General features: G+C 35.0%; 1 protein-coding gene across 1 annotated transcript in view; it reads right to left on the reverse strand.

The window, feature by feature from the left end:
• Nup205 (nuclear pore complex protein Nup205) overlaps positions 1 to 15,574 on the reverse strand; it is an 81,053-nt gene that overhangs the window by 63,929 nt on the left and 1,550 nt on the right. The window contains exons 2-8 of the mRNA XM_069833648.1: positions 13,814 to 13,968; positions 11,546 to 11,714; positions 8,500 to 8,718; positions 6,107 to 6,287; positions 5,001 to 5,137; positions 2,635 to 2,814; positions 843 to 946 (exon numbers count right to left, since the gene is read on the reverse strand). Of these exons, the coding sequence (XP_069689749.1) occupies positions 843 to 946; positions 2,635 to 2,814; positions 5,001 to 5,137; positions 6,107 to 6,287; positions 8,500 to 8,718; positions 11,546 to 11,714; positions 13,814 to 13,968 (1,145 nt within the window). The remainder of the gene's footprint in view (positions 1 to 842; positions 947 to 2,634; positions 2,815 to 5,000; positions 5,138 to 6,106; positions 6,288 to 8,499; positions 8,719 to 11,545; positions 11,715 to 13,813; positions 13,969 to 15,574) is intronic.

Genomic DNA, 15,574 nt, shown 5'->3' on the forward strand with positions numbered 1-15,574 from the left:
AAGGGAAAAAATTATGAATCAGAAAATTTGAGAAATTTTGTAGGTAGAAAAGAAAGTTACTGAAATAATTGAAGAAAGAAGTTTAAAATGGTTTGCACATGTAAAGAGGATTAAAAATGGAAGAATACCGAAGATGATGCTGGAGTGGACTGTGATAGGAGGGGAAGAAGAGGAAAACCAAGAAAACAATGGATGTCAGAAGGAATATGACTAGAAGAGATCTTACTGAAGAAGATGCTGAGGATAGACATTTGTGGATTAAAATTTCTTTGGGTGAAGGATAATTATTGTATTGTAGAAAAATACTAATAATAAATATAATAATAAAAAACAGAATCTTCAAATCATCTTCCAAGATATAAATATTACACATTATAAAGAACGTGGTTCTCAAGGCAACAAATGTAACAGTATTATAGTATTATCAGAGTTGTAACAGCCGGAACCGATCCTTAAGGAAAAATGTTGAAGCTATCAAATCTTGCAGGTAAAGCACATGATGATCTATTCAGGAGTCAAGTTCAACTTGTCTCCAATAGCAGTTCGAAATTTTGTTACAATTTTAAAAGCTTTGTGCACGCAGTGTGTACAAATGATGATAGTGGTGGTGGCGGTGGTGGTGGTGGTGGTGGTGGTGGTGGTGGTGGTAATAGTGCACCACAGCACCAACAATAAAACTTCGTTACTGTTACTCTAAATATTTTCTTCAAAAGTTTATATTCAGAAATTATTAATGCATTAGATTTAGTAATAATAATTAAGCCATACAGATAGATTTCTTTCTATTGTAGAAATGCACTTCTTCCTTGTAACACTTTAAGAATAATCGTCAGTGCTCTCACCTCTTTGTAAATAGTGTCATTCTCTAGAACTGTGTGATGAAGGAAGTCAAACACTTTCATGTCGATGGCCGAGTCCACAAGCAAATCATCCTCGTCGATTAAACCTGCAACAATGAAAGTGGATGATATGTACGCATTTATCCGTGGTTAGGGATCCTCAAAAGTAATGAATAAATTCATGTAAAAGCAGTGTAAAAAATCTGAGCCATAATAGGTTAAAAATTATAATTTTTAATCACAGTAAAAAAGGTAAAAGGTAAAGGTATCCCCGTAACATACCATGAAGGCACTTGGGGAGCATGGAGGTAGAACCCCATGCTTTCCATGACCTCGGCACTAGAATGAGGTGGTGTGATCGGCACCACGCTCTGACCGCCTTTTACCCCCGGGAAAAACCCGGTACTCAATTTTATAGGAGGCTGAGTGAACCTCCGGGCTGTTCTGAAAGTTTGGCAACGAGAAAAAATCCTGTCACCACTTGGGATCAAACCCCGGACCTTTCAGTCCGTAGCCAGCTGCTCTACCAACTGAGCTACCCGGCCGAGTGGTAAAAAAAATTCTTAAATGCTAAAGCAACTTAAAATGCACATAACATCAGTCACATGCTCAAACGAATTACATGTTTAGCTACATTTCCAAAGTGTCTGGAGAAGTACTGGTTTTGAAATCTATAAAGATAGTAGCTACTTAAAAAATTGACAGATTTTCAATATTGACATATTAAATACAAGTCCAGGACAAAAGGAAGAATAATAGCATGCATGAAGCCAAAACAAATAAATGCCTACGTAAAATTCCACGTTATATGTACACTGTACATAAACAAACAATCATACTTTGAAGAGTGATGGTATATTACCTTCTGTACTTACTGGCTTTTAAGGAACCCGGAGGTTCATTGCCGCCCTCACATAAGCCCGCCATTGATCCCTATCCTGTGCAAGATTAATCCAGTCTCTACCATTATATCCCACTTCCCTCAAATCCATTTTAATATTACGTCTTGGCTTCCCCAACGGTCTTTTTCCCACCGGCCTCCCAACTAACACTCTATATGCATTTCTGGATTCGCCCATACGTGCTACATGCCCTGCCCATCTCAAACATCTGGATTTAATGTTCCTAATTATGTCAGGTGAAGAATATAATGCGTGCAGTTCTGTGTTGTGTAACTTTCTCCATTCTCCTGTAACTTCATCCCTCTTAGCCCCAAATATTTTCCTAAGAACCTTATTCTCAAATACCCTTAATCTATGTTCCTCTCTCAAAGTGAGAGTCCAAGTTTCACAACCATACAGAACAACCGGTAATATAACTGTTTTATAAATTCTAACTTTCAGATTTTTTGACAGCAGACTAGATGACAAAAGCTTCTCAACCGAATAATAACAGGCATTTCCCATATTTATTCTGCATTTAATTTCCTCCCGAGCGTCATTTATATTTGTTACTGTTGCTCCAAGATATTTGAATTTTTCCACCTCTTCGAAGGATAAATCTCCAATTTTTATAGTTCTATTTCGTACAATATTCTGGTCACGAGACATAATCATATACTTTGTCTTTTCGGGATTTACTTCCAATCCTATCGCTTTACTTGCTTCAAGTAGAATTCCCGTGTTTTCCCTAATCGTTTGTGGATTTTCTGCTAACATATTCACGTCATCCGCATAGACAAGAAGCTGATGTAACCCATGTAATTCCAAACCCTCTGTGTTATCCTGAACTTTCCTAATGGCATATTCTAGAGCGAAGTTAAAAAGTAGAGGTGACAATGCATCTCCCTGATTACCTTCTGTAGGATGAAGATTTGCTGGCGCCATGCGAAGGGTGGCCAAAGCCAGACCCCAAGCCAGACTGGCCAGTGCTTGTAAGCCAGTACACTCCCAACTCCTACCAGAAGGGGGCAGCTCTCGTATCAACCCTCTGATGAAATCTGGCTCTGCTATCAGTGGCAGTTTTTGCACCAGTTCTGCAACAACATTTCAAACACGACTTCAACCATTTCATACCATTTATATTAGGCGTAGCACTGTTAACATGTAATATGAGTAACAATATACTGAAAGTGAAAAAATATTACAGCAGAACATCGATCGCCAAACATCTGTGTAATTAATTGTTTTGCAGGGATAAAAATGTGGGGTGGAGTGCCATCTTGCATGAAGATTATATTTTCCATATCGTGATTCCTCAGTCTAGGGATGACGAAGTTCTGTAACATGCTGTAGTAGTGCTCCCCGTTTACTGTAACAGTCTGTCTTATTCCATTATTGTCCACACCTGTGGAGTAATGGTTAGCGCATCTGGCTGGGAAACCAGGTGGTCCGGATTTGATTCTCAGTGGGGCAAGTTACCTGGTTGAGGTTTTTTCCGGGGTTTTCCCTCAACCCAATATGAGCAAATGCTGGGTAACTTTCGGTGCTGGACCCCGGACTCATTTCACTGGCATTATCACCTTCATCTCATTCAGACGCTAAATAACCTAAGATGTTGATAAAGCGTCGTAAAATAACCTACTAAAAAAATGAATGGTGGAGTTAACACACTAATTGAGGTTCCTTTTCCGACCAAAGTCATCAGTAGGCACTTTCCAACAATGTGGCCTCCGCGATCTCCAGATTTCAATCCGGCCGACTTTTGGTTGTGGGGTTACCTTAAAGAACGAGTTTTCCTGACACACACCCTACTACAACTGAAAGATGCCATCTCGCAATAAATTGCCAATATTCGAAGACATTATCAGCAAAATGTTGTGCATTGTGTCACAGACAGAACATGTTGAACAAGAAAACAGCGGACATCTTCCCATGTTTTGTAAACCCCATTGTTTGCCCAACACTGTGATGTTTTTGTTTTTTCCCTATCTCAAATATTATAATATTTATAGCAGTTTAATATTTGAACTGACTTTTGAAATACCCTACACTTTTAGAGAGACTATTTCGTTTATATGACGCCATTCCATTTTCGACCAATGAAGTGTATTGAAATTTTGAATTCCAACCAATCACTGTCAGACTTTGCGATAATTTTTGCAGCTAGATTTATCGCTATCAATTTATCGCATGGTCGTTCTTTTGTTTAGTCGTTGTCACCAACTGTTTCCCCATAAATTGATGATCATGAATACATTAAGATGCAACTACACGGTTAAACTTTTCTTTCAACTTTAAAGCAATGAATGCAAGATTGATATTTAATATTAATTAATATATTTATGCAGTGAAGACGTTCAAAACGGCGCACCACATAGACACAAAATCTCCATGCATCTTAATTGAACGTACCTTTTAAACTTGATTCTTTCAATATTCTTCCCAGATTGCACGCATACGCGATTGGAATATTGAACTGTGTAGATGCAGCTTTAGTTCTGTTACACACTACAGCAAGAATGCATTTGTCGAGCTATAAAAAATCCTTTCGTGTAGCACTGATTGTAACGGTCGAAATAAGACACAGCTGACATTGGTCCTGCTCCCACAGGTAACATAACCTATAAGTAGCCTATAAAAATTGTATCATGTGAATGAAATGAAACATTTAATAGAAAGTCAGATGTTAAAATTTATGTAACATCATCGCATATCAAACCCAATGACCTTGCATAGTAATAATAAGGTCTTTTCATCACAGTGCCTTCTGTATGGCGTAATAAAATTCGTGTTTTAATTAGGCCTATCTATACAGAGATGGCTTCATTGTGTAGCAACATGTCTCGCTGTGAATACATAAGCATTGGTATATAGCTGTTTTCACTGTTACTGTTAAATTAAATTATGATTTCAGCAGATAATGAAAATGTATTTATGTTATAATAATAAGAGAAAAGTGCAGTACATGTAATTAACATTGTTAAACCTGTATTTCGCTTTTCGCAATTGGCATTACTGAATAATAACGTCGAATTTCTTTATTGCAGTAATCGATATTCATCTACGAGTATTTCAACTTCAAAATGTCTGAATAGGTTAAGTATTCGTTAATAAACAATTATTAAAATTTTGTGATCGAATTTTAGGGGTATATTATTTACATTTTTATTTTATTCACGAAATAGTCTTAATAAATGCCACTCGAAGTCTGAGTCGCTTCGCTCGTGGATTTATCGGCAAATCTCAGACCTCTCGTGACATTACTACAGACAATACTTACGTTCCCCATCTTCTCGTCGTTGAAGAATACTCAAGTCCAGAGCATACAAGAGGGCCATCACAAGGGCAAGAGTCACACTGTCAATTCCTCCAGTAGAATCTTCCTGAAGGGTTGTAGATTTCAGGTGATTTATCAGTCTGCAAATATAATTTAAAAAATTTGCTTAGAGAATGACAAAAAGCACCAGTGGAACCAATGGAAAAAAAAAATGAACAGAAAGAAAAAAACTCTTAATAAAGGAGGAAGAAAGAAAAAAATAGGAAGAATAAACAAAGAATAAGACAAATAAAGGAATGGAAAAGGAGAAAGGGGGAAAAGAAAATAAAAAAACCAGAAAGTACATGAATTACAGTTTCTAGTGAGATAAACTGATTTCCTAATTTTAACAATAAACTGTTAGACGTTCACATAAAATACTCTATGAGGCAGTTTATTTTACAGTACAGTAGAACCCCGATTTTGCGTCACCATATTAACCGATTGGTGGATTATCCGACTCTCTCTCTCTCTCTATCTTCTTGCTGCAGAAAAAATATGAAGTGCTGTACATTATATTAGTACGAATTTTTTCTACAATGTTTCTTTTTTACAAACTTGTACTCTTATACAGTATGGTCTACTATTAGAGGAGCCTAAATGCAATGCAAAATACCTTCCAAAGAAAAGAAGTTCTGCTAACAAAAATAGTGCAAGTAATTGAGTGGTTTGAGAAAAGAGAAACTGTGGTTCATCGCATCAGAATACAAAATAGGAATTACAACTGTGCACGATTTAATGAAAAACAAATATCAAGTGTAATAAGTATGTAAATCTACAACATGGGACCTGTACTATTCGTATCTTTCCACAGACAGTCGTCATAAGCAGTTTCCTTGGCTCTTAAAAACCCATCATTGAAAACCAGACTTAAATTAGTGAATTTCTGATCTATTACCTGGCATGTTAAAACACAAGACCACAGAGGAAATTACGAAACTGTATTATGCACTTAATTTATGAAAACCTTATATAGTACGGATTATCCGATTTCTTCGATTAACCGTTCACTCTACCCCCTTCATTACCACGGATAATAGAGGTTCTACTGTATTAACAAGCTCACGTACTTGAAGGTGGGGTCCTTAGGAAGGCCACACTGGGCTGCCCAGAAATAAACTACATCTGCTAAGGTCTGCCGAATGCCCAGGAACAAGTCTTCAACTTGGCGGTGATGACGCGGACCGCCCAGAGCTCGGTTCTGCTGAAGCAACTCAATCTCCTTCGACAAATCCAATGTCTGCAGCAACTCTGATTGGGACAAATCATAAGGAAGGAACATTAACTCTCAGCAATTTGGTATTAACTCAAATTTCTTGGAAAATAAATTATAATGTTGAGAAATCAATAAAATAAATACCACAATAACACTACAAGGATCAACCCGTCATTTGCATGGGTAACCTTCGTTAAAATTATAATTTCTCAAAGTTAAATTTACTCAACAGCCTCCATGTTCTATGAATTTTAACAAATATTAATACTGTACATGCCTTAAAAGAATTAAATTTTAATCCTCCTTCTGAAAGATGCTACAAGGATTAGTACTACTAAGTACATTTAAGTATGCAACATCTTCTATCACGAAAATCTGCTGTGGCTATGTTCAGACTGATTTCTGGTCGTGACTGTCTTACAAAACATCTACATCGAATGAGCTTATTGGACTTTGCTACATATTTATTATGCAATAAAGAAGATACCATGGAAATGGAACATCTAAAAATCTGTGAATCTCTGGAAAATTTTATGGACCTTACATCTAAATATTAGGAAGCAAAGAGAATGACTTCACTGTTAAATCGCAAAAAATAAAATAAAATAAATAAATAAATAAATAAATAACACGCACACACACACTCTCTCCTCTTCCCCCTCCCCTCCCTCACAGTGGTCTAATAACTGGAGCACTGGACTTATAATCCTGTGGACCAAGTTCGATTCCCAGTGTACTCCCGATTTATAATTTGTTGAGAAAGCTCGTGGTCAGGTAACACAGGGTTTTCTCGAGGAGCTCCGGTTACCCTGTGGCATCCGCACAAATCTTCATCATCATCATCATCTCATCTCATCACAGGTGTAGCGTAGACCAGCCTCCTATGCAGCACCCTGGGCAATGACTCTGTCAGTAAATTGGTCTACACAACTAGCTTCATATGGGTGAATGACGAAAAGTCACATACCCACAAGAAAAAAATAAATAAATAAATAAAGTGAATTCATATGAAATAGCTATTACATTTGCATTTTCTTATCATTTATAATATTATTTTGCCACTGAAGATAATTGAGTTTACTTGAAGTGATAGAGAGCTCACAAACTAATAGTGGTTTATATTGAAATTCTAAGTAAATAAGCGAACATAACTGTACACAGGAGGCTCATGCCAACACACGAGATTTTAATCAGATATGACAGATGTACTAGCTACACTAAAATGCCAGGAGGCAAACAGTTCAAAACTACAAGCCTGATATCATATTTCTCATCCTAAAGTATCAATACCAAAAATGTTCTAAGTCACTGGACTATCTTAAGGCTGGTTCACAATAAAATGGGAACGAGAACCAGAATGAAAACGAGAAGCAGAGGACGTGAATATGACAATTTTTGATTCACAATAAACCGAGAACATAGACGACTATGCATATCAATATGTATGTCAATAATGATATGTAAAGTCAATATGACGGATTCTGATGTTATTTGTGTATAATTGACCAATGGCGTTCTCTCATGAGTACAAGGCAGCCAACATGAACATAGGTTAACCAACTTCGAAATTTCAACTGAAACATTTCATCAGGTACGGTACTATAAATATGCCCATGTATCTTTATTATCACAGCCTATTTTAAGTCTACTATAACGTAAAATAATTAGAGAAGAAACATTTGTAACAGAACAAAAATGAACACAACAGTAGTTATTGAATTGAAGCATGAATATGTAATGTGTATTACAACCAATACAGTAATAAAATATGATTCACTTACGATCGGTGTTCAAAGATGCAGCTATTGAAAGCCACGTATTCTCCTTCATTTTCTCATCTTTATACAAGGCGCGCCGCTTATCGTAAACGTGAGGATTCTCCTCAACACTCAATATTAGAATCTCATCAAATAAAACTTGCTCCATGATGCACAGCACAGAACAAAATAATGCATAGGTTATGTCACGGTCTTCTTCCTACAAAATATACGACGACAAAATAGCTTTTAGATGGCAACAGAATGAATCTAGTGGGCTGTGATCGGAAACGTGAATGCCAAAGTTGAACTTGGCCAACTCTCCGTTCCTGATCCCGGGCTCCGGCAGGCTTTTCATTAATTGTGAATGCTCACATTTAAATGTACACATTTTAACAATTTTACCATTTTCGTTTTCATTCCGATTCTCGTTTCCGGTTTATTGTGAACCAGCCTTTAGCTTGAGTAAATATGATTTCCGTAAACTCACCCAGAATCTTGTTGATGAGTCCATACTCCATCAGCTCCTGAGTGTACTGGGTGATGTAATTCACCACCTCCTCAGAAGACTCCAATATCCACGAAATGCCTCTTCGTGCTTGTACTAGGGCGCGCAGTGCTGTCACAATTGACTTACGTCCGTCATAGTACAGGAGAACGGCCACCAAGCCACGGGTCAGTCCGGGATGGTAAGGCATCTGCTGCTGAGCTTCAAAGAGTCAAACAACCAAATATACCAGCACATTAATAGATGGAGAGGCGTACAGTTCACAAGATAACAATATTCACGAATTGTATCATATCATATATCCTAGCTTGTTCTGTTCACTTGGTTAAAAATTCTTTAACATTCCACACTTTGTGTCTACTAAAGTTTTCAATATCTTCCATCTGCAAGGAACAAACTGCATCGGTAGAACATTCAGTTCCTTGTCCACAGCTTTCTCTTCACAGTTCAAAATGGCAGAAATTTTTTAAGAGGGGAGATACACCTGTACCAGTATAGTTTTATTATATTTCAACATTTCTTTTTTCCCTCAGAATCTACAAATCCTATGGAAACAGAAATTGGCAGGCTTAATACTGTATACACCATTTGTACATCAATAAATAATTTTAATGTTTTTAAAAACCCAATAATTATTTTCTTTTTAATTATGAAAAAATTTTTGAGATTTTTTTTTTTCAGTTGGGCAGCATTTGAGTGATAAATTACGCAAATATTTGTATATTGATGTAATTCTTCTTTCGATCTATTTTTAATAAACACGTTTAAACACACAGTAAAATCTCTAACATGTTAGTTTTACAAATATTTTTGTTTATTTTTTTTTTTATTTTATACTAATTTCTTTTCAAAATATTTTGATCAATATTATTTTTAAAAAATAAACTATAGATTCTATCTTAAAGACTTTATTGTATACCGTATTTACTCGATTATAAGACTCTCTTAACTTTTGTTTTTCGTTGCTATGGTAACTGTGTCACTATAGTACTATTAAATGAATGAAAGCACAGAAAAACGCTACAAACTTATGCATCAATCCAATATCATTTTATATGCGAATATTAGACCCATAAGAAAATACTGGTATAGAATTCTAGTGCCGTATTCTAAATGAGACAGAAACTGTAAGTTTTTTAGAAAATCGTTGTCAAGAGAATGCAATACAGCCCTAAGTCAATAGAGAAAGTGGAATACTGTTAGGTTCAGCCCAAGGACAGACTTCACCCTCTTTCAGCAACTTTTAGCGAAAACAATGAGACTGCAGGAGTGTGGAAGCTGGCCGTTATGTTTATCCTTACTACTTGAGCACGCATTTTAGTATTACAGCTCACAAAATCAGTAACTACTGGTAGTCTTGTGCTTGAGTGGCATAGTGCTTTCAAGTGTTTTGTGCGATTCAGATACTGCATAAGAAAATGGATTCTTGGGGGAAAAGTTATACGGTTTCATTTAAGTTGGATGTTCTTGAACTTGTCAAGAAAACTGGAGTGTGGGCGTTAAAATACCAGTAACTCAGATTAAGGGGACACTCAACCTAAAAATTGGAGAAAAAGTGTCATAGAAATTAAAAATTAAATTTCTACACTAATTTACGTGACAGAACTAAATCAATATGCAGAATTCTTCCCCTATTCATTGAGAAGTCACAGTCAAATGCACAAAGCCAAAAAATAAAAAATGATAATTAAAAGTGATATTTCAATTAATGATTGATTAAAAATTGAATTTTTTTTATTTTGAAAAGTATTGGATCTAATGAGCTGAGATTTTGCATGTTACTTTCCACGTGTATATTAAACTTTATCTCCAAATTTGAAAAAGATTTGTCAAATAGGAAAAAAGTTCCAAAATATAGTTGAGTGCCCCCTTAAGACCGATTGTTTTATGTTTTGCAGGCATGCCTGTGAATGATGGGTGAATCAGACTAAGACGCCCTCTTTAATAGTAATTTTAATGATTTTGATTGATTTGATTTTGACTGTAGTCAGGTTAATTTGTTTTATTAAATATCCTTAGATTTAGTCTGTGTTAGTACAATAGAATAATCTTTACTTAATTACAATCCAAGTCCTCAAATTACATTTTCATATTTCTATATACTCCATATTAAGACCTGATGCGAATATAAGATCCTCCCAAATTTAAAGGAAAAAATGTAGTAAAAAAATTAGGGGTCTTATTTTCGAATGAATATGGGTATTGTTCACATGAGGGAATTTTATATGCATGCAAAGTTTCATTAAGATATCTTAAGTATGTTTTGGGTAAACATGTAAACACTGCCCAGATCAAAAAAATTCTAAAAAATTTATTTTATTTTATTTATTTATTTATTTATTCTGGTGTAGTCAAGGCCATCAGGCCTTCTCTTCCACAACACCAGGAATACAAATACAATAATAGAAATAGAAAAAAATACACTGTATACAAAGTAAAGCTACACAAGAAATAAAGAGAGAGAGAAAAAAACACTATAAACAACGTAAAGCCACACAAAAATATACACAGGTTGCAATCACACAAACTTTAAATGATTAATTAATTGTATCCTAACTAATTAACTAACATAAACAAGAAACTTGCAATTTTAATCTAGATTAAAAAAGAAAAAAAAAAAAAGCACAAATCAATACTTCTAGCAATACCTAAAAACATTAACTAACACAAAATTTTCCAATTTAATTTTGAATTGTGATAAAGTCCGGCAGTCTCTGACATCATTAGGTAATGAATTCCAGAGGCGAGGTATTTCTACAGTATAGGAGGATGAGTAAAAAATAATAATAAAAAAAAAATTACTGGGTTTTATGAAATATTAAAATTATTAGTGTATATTAAGCATGTTAGGACCAGCAAATCTTCAGAATTGACGTGCAAAGGCATAGAACAATGGTGGTAATAATATTAATCACTACAAAATCGTGGCAAAATGGTGGTCCCTATGATTATGGGGGGGGGGGGGGGTGCTATCTACATTAATAATTTCTAGCAGCAATGACAGATACAATCCATAATTGCCACTTACCAGTGCACAGCAGATCAAGTGCCATGTACTCATTCAGATCGTACATGTCTGAGATAATTATTGCTTCATCTACAAGTTCCTTAGACAGAATCTGGTGTCCAATCCCTGGCAGGGATATGCCCTCAGTGATTCCTTTACGCAGCTCCTCGCGGCTCTTGGAGTTCTTGGGCTGCAATCACAGTTACTCATTAATGCTAGTATGTACATCACAATGTTCCTCGGTACTGTTTTAATCAGTGAGAATAATACAAGATTTACTACAGCATCACCACCTTATGCTTCCTGCTATACATACAGAATACATTAAACTTCACAGTTATTGCACTCGACTTCAAATCTCAATATTATTACAAATTTTTACTGCAATAAAAGATTAGATAAACTGATTATTATAAAATCCCCATCTACCTGTCAAGATTTAAGTTCAACTGTTTCTCCTATTACTGTGTTTAGAAGCATGTGATTGTTCATAAATGATCTTGCCCCCATAATAAAAGATGTAGGTCATCCCATATTATTTGCAGATGACACAAGTATAGTAATTACAGCCAATAACTACAACAAAACTAACAGAATCCAATTTAAATCCTTTCCAAATTCAACCTCGCAAATTTCTAACGCAATACATAATAACAGGTCTCTTATAGAAACAACAACAACCAAATTTCTTGGCTTACAAATTGATAATGTATTAAATTCGAAAAATCATATTAAAGAAATTACCCCCAAACTAAATTCAGCATGTTTGGCTATTAGATCTATGCAAGAGAGTGTAAATATCAGTACCTTAAAAACAATATACTTTGCATACTTCCACTCAGTAAATGAGTTCTGGAATAATATTCTGGAGAAATTCTACAGATAGTAACAGTATATTCCTATTACAAAAATGAGTAATTAGAATAATAGTAAGTGCCAAATCTAGGGAATCGTGTAGGATTATTTTTAAAAAATTACAAATAATGCCCATGGCTTGTCAGCATATTTTTTCATTAATAAACTTCCTTGTATGTAATTGTGAAAACTTTGTAAGTAATTCAATAGTTCATAGCAAAAATACGCGTCAAAAAACGACTCATACTCCATCGTCAATCTATCATGCTATCAAAAAGGAGTGCGTTATATGGCAGTAAAAATTTTTAATAGCCTCCTTATGGATATAAAAAATCAAACTCAAAACATAAGATTATTTAGGGCCAAATTAAAAAAGTACCTAATTTCTCACGCCTTCTATTCTGTAGGTAAATTCATGACATTCAACAACGCTGCATGAATATTTCTGTCTTGTATTAAGTATCGATACTAACCCCTTATATTATAATTAAAACCCTTCTGTATATATTTCAACTACACTGTGAAACGATGTACGAATACAATGGAATATAAATAAATCAATACAATAGAAATGTTTTAAACTTTTTTCTCAGTCATACAAACAAAACTTTGTGACATTACAGAAGTTTTACGCTAGTGTACTCACGCTATGCCTTGCATACATACGAATCTGACAGGTAAGTTCAGGCTTTTGATATGCTTTGCTTATACCAATCTGCGCAGGATTTTCAAGAGCTGGGTAAAGCCTGGAGATTTTTTGTTTTGTGATGTTGTAGTACTGACCACTTTCGAAAAAAATCACCAGAACTAAGTGTGTGCTAGTTTCGCCTATATAAATTATTTTATGATGAAAGTAATTTCAGGAAAGCATCATTCCTACATATACCAATTAACTTTAGTCATACACAGAAACAAATCAAATCAAACCATAGCAAAGCACTTAAAGTTAACCAAATTACTGAATTATTTAATGATACATTGTTAGTAAGGTTAGGTTAGATTTGATTACTATGTATAGTTAAAGCTGACGGGTGTACGACATTAAAAAATTAATAAGAAAATCTATTATAAATAAATGGCGTCATAAATCACGAGCATGTCACGAGCCCCTGAAAAAAAAAGTGAAGGGAGAAACAGTTGAACATGAACCTGACTTTCTTTTTTTTTTTTTTTCACATTCAGCAATTTATTGATAAAGTTCCAAAACAAATATGTTTTCTGCCTTTTCGTATTTTAGAGTAAATTCAAATAATAATGCACAAATATTGTTCATGTCCAGCTGTCAAAACAATTGGGCACAGAGACATTAGTGTAGATTTTAGGAAGTCAGAGGTTATGGAAAAGTGTATGTTATGAACCTGATGGATTCTTTATAATTGCATAAATAGTGAAATAAGAAATGATAAAATTCTTATTCATTGCTTTTATCCTTACCGGGTTTTTTAGGAGTGTAATGAAGTTCTGCTTGTGTTTGCGAAGAACACCTTCTACTTGTTTAAGCACCCCCTGCACAGGCCTGGACACAACTGCTTCAACTATAGTCTGCAGCTCCTTAAATGGAGTCCACATATCCTCGCTCTTTGCCATTTCTAAAAACAAATTAAGTTACATAGCTTACAATACTTATTAAAGACAGACACACTCTTATGCATGATTTTTATTTAAAATTAAAATAGTAGTCTTTAATTATAAACATATAAAAAGTTACAATACAGTAAAATCACAGTCTAGTATATACAGTCACGAAGTTCAATACGTAGGAAATATGCATCCATAGATAGTTGCTAACCACTAAGATCGCTACTATCGCCTCATTACAGACAATGCGAAAGAGTACCGGCACAGTCTATTGTTCCTAGCACCCTTAACAACTCAAGCTTTGTGACTGTATATACTAGACTGTGGTAAAATCCTGCTTAAATGAACGTCACTTTACAGAAACAGTTGAGAAGAATACAAAGCCTACAGTATCTTGTGGACAATAGCACGCACTTCTTTCTTAAAAAAATACTGTCTAAAATTAAAAACTTTGTCTTAGGTTCTGAAGGTATAGCAATGCATCCCAATGAAACAGCTACCATCTTGTTCTAATCCCAAACCAAGGCTACAAAATAAAGGCAATTATTCTTCAAGAAAGAAGTAGGTAGAGAAATCAGCCTGTCCTTTATAACAGATATGACATTTACATAGTTTTAGAAGTTAATTTTTTAAAATGTAAATATTTTCTTATTCCATTCTCACCTCGTCACTTTGAGTTCTTTCTTAGACTATTGTGAATTTTCTTTATCACTATTGCTCTGAAGATTTTCATTTTATCGTCATTTTGCGCTGTAATGGATGTGACAAAAAATGTCACCCACCTCGACACTTAATTTTATATTAGCTTAAAAATCTTTTAATAATTATAATTTTAAAATTATTTACTCATACCTAAAGGATGACATTAACTATGTGTGTCGACAAGCTCAGTGATTGTTTATTTGCCTAAACTAGCGCTGAGGTAGTTCCCTTCCTACTCTGCTTATACACCTTGCATATACGAATCTGTGACAGGTTAGGTTTGGTTAGTTTAGGCTTTTGCTATGCCTTGCATGTGCGATCAACTACATTTCCACCAAAACTACATTTCCACCAAAAAAAAAAAAAAAATCCCTTAATTTACGATTTTCACTTCCGTAATCACCGGAACTACCTTAGCATTAGTTTCACTTATATTATCAGTCTCACGGCTCTCTTCTGCAAAATAAATAGTTTATAGCGCGTCTAACCGCGAAACCAGGTGGCCCAAGTTCGATTCCCAGTCGGGACAAGTTACCCGGTTGAGGTTTTTTTCCGGGGTTTTCCCTCAACCCGATATGAGAAAATGCTGGGTAACTTTCGGTGTTGGACCCCGGACTCATTTCACTGGCATTATCACCTTCATCTCATTCAGACGCTAAATAACCTAAGATGTTGATAAAGCGTCGTAAAATAACCAACTAAAAAAAAATTAGACACGGAATGGTTACCTCATAATAAGTTTCATAACTCAGATTACTATGAATAAATCCATAGTATGCTGCGATTAGCGTTTCAACAGATACACAATTTCTTAGTACCAGTATCCTAAGAATATAAAAAAGCTGCTGATTTTTAGCAGTAAATTATGGTTAATATGTGAATTCCAACTCAAACCAGATTCCAGATTGCATACCT

Source organism: Periplaneta americana, chromosome 1 (assembly GCF_040183065.1).
Source record: "Periplaneta americana isolate PAMFEO1 chromosome 1, P.americana_PAMFEO1_priV1, whole genome shotgun sequence".
NCBI classification, from domain to species: Eukaryota; Metazoa; Arthropoda; class Insecta; order Blattodea; family Blattidae; genus Periplaneta; species Periplaneta americana.